The sequence below is a fragment of the Artemia franciscana genome, chromosome 8 (genome assembly GCF_032884065.1).
Source record: "Artemia franciscana chromosome 8, ASM3288406v1, whole genome shotgun sequence".
NCBI lineage: Eukaryota > Metazoa > Arthropoda > Branchiopoda > Anostraca > Artemiidae > Artemia > Artemia franciscana.
The window spans coordinates 46,263,297-46,267,930 of record NC_088870.1 but is presented as its reverse complement, the minus strand read 5'-3'; the positions used below and the strand labels follow the sequence as shown (position 1 = coordinate 46,267,930).

The 4,634-nt window shown below is 39.4% G+C and overlaps 1 protein-coding gene across 1 annotated transcript; it reads left to right on the top strand.

The window, feature by feature from the left end:
• Positions 1-2,506: 2,506 nt before the first annotated feature.
• LOC136030693 (uncharacterized) lies at positions 2,507-4,381 on the top strand. The gene has a single exon (XM_065709761.1). It carries the CDS (start codon positions 2,507-2,509, stop codon positions 4,379-4,381), a length of 1,875 nt encoding a protein of 624 aa, XP_065565833.1.
• The last annotated feature ends 253 nt before the right edge of the window (positions 4,382-4,634 follow it).

Below are 4,634 nucleotides of genomic sequence, written 5' to 3'. Positions count from 1 at the left end.
TTTAGAATATTGGACGATCATTTCTAATAGAAATGAAGACTGTTGGCACGAGGGGGGGATTAAATAATCTTTGACGATTAATTATTGTACAAGAGTTTATTTTGAATCGTTGACAGATGAAACTAAACCCTTTTTTATCTAAAAACTAAAGAAAAAAAACGCATGGTTTTGGATTTTGTATTCTAGATTGTGGTTTTGAATGAAATCTGATCATATGAAATTCTGCTTTGGCAGTTAGGATTCTAACTTCTAATTTAGTATTTCAAATATACTCTTGAAAATAGAAGAATTTGCTTTTCCAAAAGTAATATTTAATATTAGCGTCCCCCAAATAGGGTACCTCAAGGCCATCTCAAAAGTGCCTGTTCTCATGAAATTTAGTTTTACGTTGCAAACTCAGCTCATTGGCATTTTCTTTCAAATCAAACATGAAATAAAAAAAACCTAGTTAGGAGGAAGGGACAACAAATACTTTGTTGAATTCTTATTATAGTTTTAAATTTTACATCTTAGATAATGATTTATCCCAAATTCATCTAGAATTTAAAAGGGAGTATTTTTAATATTCTCATGCAGAATATATAACTACATAACTACATATATAACTATATATATAATATATAGTATATATAGTTATATATAACTATAACTACAATATATTTGAATAATATAAAGAATAGGTTACGGTAGGCATACAGTGCACTCCAAATAGTTAACAATTACTTCTTAGCCTGTAAGTCACAATTCCAATGGGTGGCGAATCACCCCTAGAAGTAGAAAGACATGTTTAGATCTACATGGCTACAAATTTTCGTACATTTTACCGTGGCCCTTTGCGGTCTTATCTTTAGGTCACGACGTTTTTTATGGTTTTATCTGTCTATACGCGGAAATTTTACATTTTTCTTTCTTTTATCATAAATGGCTTACCTACAATTCTTTCGTTTCCCTTTAGGACTAAAGCACATCATATATAGGTCGGTTTAATTGCATTGAGTTGTGGTTTTCTAAACCGTCCGTCCACTTGTCTTGTACGTAATTTTTTCCAGCAAGTTTGATATGTCATAATTTCCAAACTATTTTTCAAAGAAGATAGACAGATGTCTGGTTTCTTTCTACTCAAATTTCAAATTTCTTGTAAACAGATTGAAAACTGTCAATTTAGCGTGCGCAAGTTTAATATCACATTTCTTCGAGGCCTTCTATGTAAGAATCATTTGTGATGTAAAATGTTCCCTTTAGCATTTATTTCAAACTTCAGCTTATTTAAGAAAGTTTTACTTTGCTATACAAACAGGCTGATGGAGCCTGCGACCTTTGGGTGAAATTTTCCCGAATCCCTTATTTTAATGTAATATGAAATTCTTATTTTTTTTGGCCACACCCTTTCAAAGTATTTTATAATAGCATGGAGTGTTATATATATATATTTTATCCTTGTTTAATTATAATTCATGTGAACAGGAGGGGCCTATTTTCTGTTTGTGTTTATACAGTCGGACAATTTAGGGGTACTTGGTAATATTAGTTTTAGCATTGGAAAAGTCTCCTGGTCCTGGTGGTTTAGGCCTTAAATAATACATGTTAGGATATCGGAAGCCAAAAATACCAGACATAATTCGGGAGGATCAGAAAGGACTTAAGGAACTCCAAGCGTGATAAATAGGTGAGAAAAGACTAATAAGGTCAGAAGGGACTATAGAAAGTCAGAAGAAACTAAATGAACTCAGAAGAAAATATAGATATTGAAACCGTCATAAAAAAGAAAATACGGTAAACGACAGTTGGAAGCCCTCCTCCCTGCGATTACGCACGGAATCAAACCGTGGGTCTCATATTAGCAATCTGAAATCAACACCACATCAGATCAACACTCACACCACCACCAAATCACCTAGTAGGGGAGAGTCGGGTAAGACGGACCGGGGGGGCAAGACGGACCTTTTGTCATTGCTCGACTTCAGCGTCACCTTTTTATCACTTGTAGAGCTAGAAACAACGGCCATCTAGTGGCAAGTTTCGGAGCGAAGTCTGAGAGTTGAAGCCAATCTTGTCTTCGAGAAAAATATTTTTATTCGTTTTCACATTCTCGAAACCGGCTTTTGAGGTAAATGTTTTTTCTTTTCTGGTGTTTCTAATGTTCTGTTTTATACTGTGGTAATTTTTCTTACAAATATGGAGGTCTAGGAGAGTGTGTGAGACATTAATTTTTTTCATTGCAGCGCCATCTTATGTTATAATTTTTAACTATTCTGAAAAAGCAGGTTTAGGGTAAGATGAACCACAGAGACAGCGGGTAAGACGGACCGGTCCATCTTCCCCCTATCATCTGGGATCTTTTTCGAAGTTATTATTTTTTACGTATTTTGTGAATATTGTGTTGCATTTATTGTTCCCGCATGTCAATTAGAAATATATTAAGCTGTCTCTCTTTTGCAGAATTGGAAAGTATGCTAGGAAAACCACCCACTGTCTCCACGACCAGGACTTACTGAGAGCAGCTGCTATGCGAGTTAAATCTGGTTCGCCACTTCGCAAAGTTTCGAAAGAGGTTGGTTTGCCACGAAGCACAGTGCGAAGAGCAGTTGCAAAACTCGACGCAGCAGAAGATCCCAAATCAGTGGAGTTGGCAACTACTTTCAACTTTAAAAGTGTGTTCTCAGCAAACGAAGAGATACTTCTGAAGGACTATATGATCATGGCACAGCTCATGCATCATGGACTTACGAAAAAGGAAGCAGGTCAGCTTGCATATGAATATGCCCAGGCCAAAGGGAAGAATATGCCGAAGAACTGGACTGAAAATAAGTGTGCAGGAAAAGACTGGATGAATAGCTTTATGAGTCGTGTTGGGCTTTCCCTAAGGTCCTCCGAAACGACAACCCTTGCCAGAGCCACCAACTTCAATAGGACGAATGTCAGCGAATTCTTCAATAATTTAGAAGAGCTGCTTATAAAGCACAAGTATCCACCGATTAGAATATATAATCTTGACGAGACTGGAGTAACCACCGTTCAGAAGACACCAAAGGTGGTTGCAGAAAAGGGATCAAAGCAAGTTGGACGCATTACTTCGGCTGAGAGAGGGACGCTGGTAACAGTCGTAGGGTGTATCAACGCAGCTGGCCAGTCGATAGCCCCTTTCTTTGTCTTTCCACGAGTGAACTGGCTTCAAAGTTTTCTCAATGGCACGCCCCCTGGAAGCACAGGAAAATGCCAGCCGTCTGGATGGATGACAGCCGAGATCTTCCCGGATATGATACGCCATCTGATCTCCCAAACCAGTTGCTCGCCCACAAATCGACTTCTGCTGATTATGGATAACCATGATTCACATGTCTCATTGAGCGTGGTTAATCTTTGCAGAGAAAACGACATTGACGTCTTAACGCTTCCGCCACATTGCAGTCACAAGCTGCAGCCTCTTGATGTTGCTGTTTATGGGCCATTTAAGCGATACTACAATGAAGCAGCTAACTCGTGGATGATTTCGAACCCAAACAGGAGGATTACCATTTATGAAATCGGAGTATTCGTTGGAATCGCTTTTCCAAGAGCTTTCGTCATGGAAAACGTACTAAGCGGGCTCCAAAAAACAGGAATATACCCTTTCAATAGGAACGTTTTCCAAGATCACGACTTTCTCAGCGCCTTTGTGACAGACCGACCAGCACCAGAAACGTCTCCCATGACAGGCCAGTCTGCAGTTCCATCAACCAGCCCTGGCGACGAGAGCTTGAATAACGACGTGCTGCCAACTACCAGTAGCTCAGTGATTTCTGCGACTATGCCAGTGATTCCAGAGTCGGTTCGTCCTCACCCTAAGGCGAGTTTCTATGCAAGAGACGGAAAAACGTCTAGGAAAAGAACAAAGTCCAAAATTCTGACGAACACACCTGAAAAAAACAGACTGGAAGAAGAATTTGACTTGAAAAGAAAAAAATCAGAAAAGAAAGCTCAAAGAAAACGGCCTGAAAAGAGAAACCTCTCCAAACAGCCTGGGAACGGGGAAGACAGCTTCAATGAGCATATCGCGCTGGATGATGAAAGTGATGACAGATTGCATTTGGATGGGTCAGAGGAGGAGGAGTTTCTTGATGGAACCGAACCAAAAAGTGGGGATTTCTTGGTTGTGAAAGTGCCGACCAAGAAGAGCTTCAGGAATTATGTTGGAGTTGTGTGTGGTTGTGAATCTGATGGTTTCCAAGTTCAGTTTTGGAAGCGATTAGCTCCATCGAGCAAATTCACGGCAACTGAAGAGATGAGCTTCGTGGAAGCTGCCAAAACCGACCCCTTCGGGTGGAACGACGAGACAGTCGGCTCAGTTCGTTTTTCACGTAGATTTGGCCTCGTACAGTGTTTAAATATAGTTATTTGCTAACTTTTTACTTTTTTACTTACTACTAGTATTTTAAGTATTCGAAATAAAATTGTTTAGAGACAATCAATCTTTTTGAGCAATTGGGTCCGTCTTGCCCAAAGGGCTGGTCCGTCTTATCCTATGGGGTGGGCAAGATGGACCTTTTGACCAACTTCAGTTTTTTATATCTGGGCCCGGAAATACGGCTGATTTATGTGTGAAGAAGGTTTCTTTACGTAACTTAATGTTTTGGGGACAATTTAGACACCTTTCG

Excerpts from the sequence above, each read along its gene's own strand:
- LOC136030693 (XM_065709761.1), top strand. The coding sequence starts at position 2,507 with ATGCGAGTTAAATCTGGTTCGCCACTTCGCAAAGTTTCGAAAGAGGTT.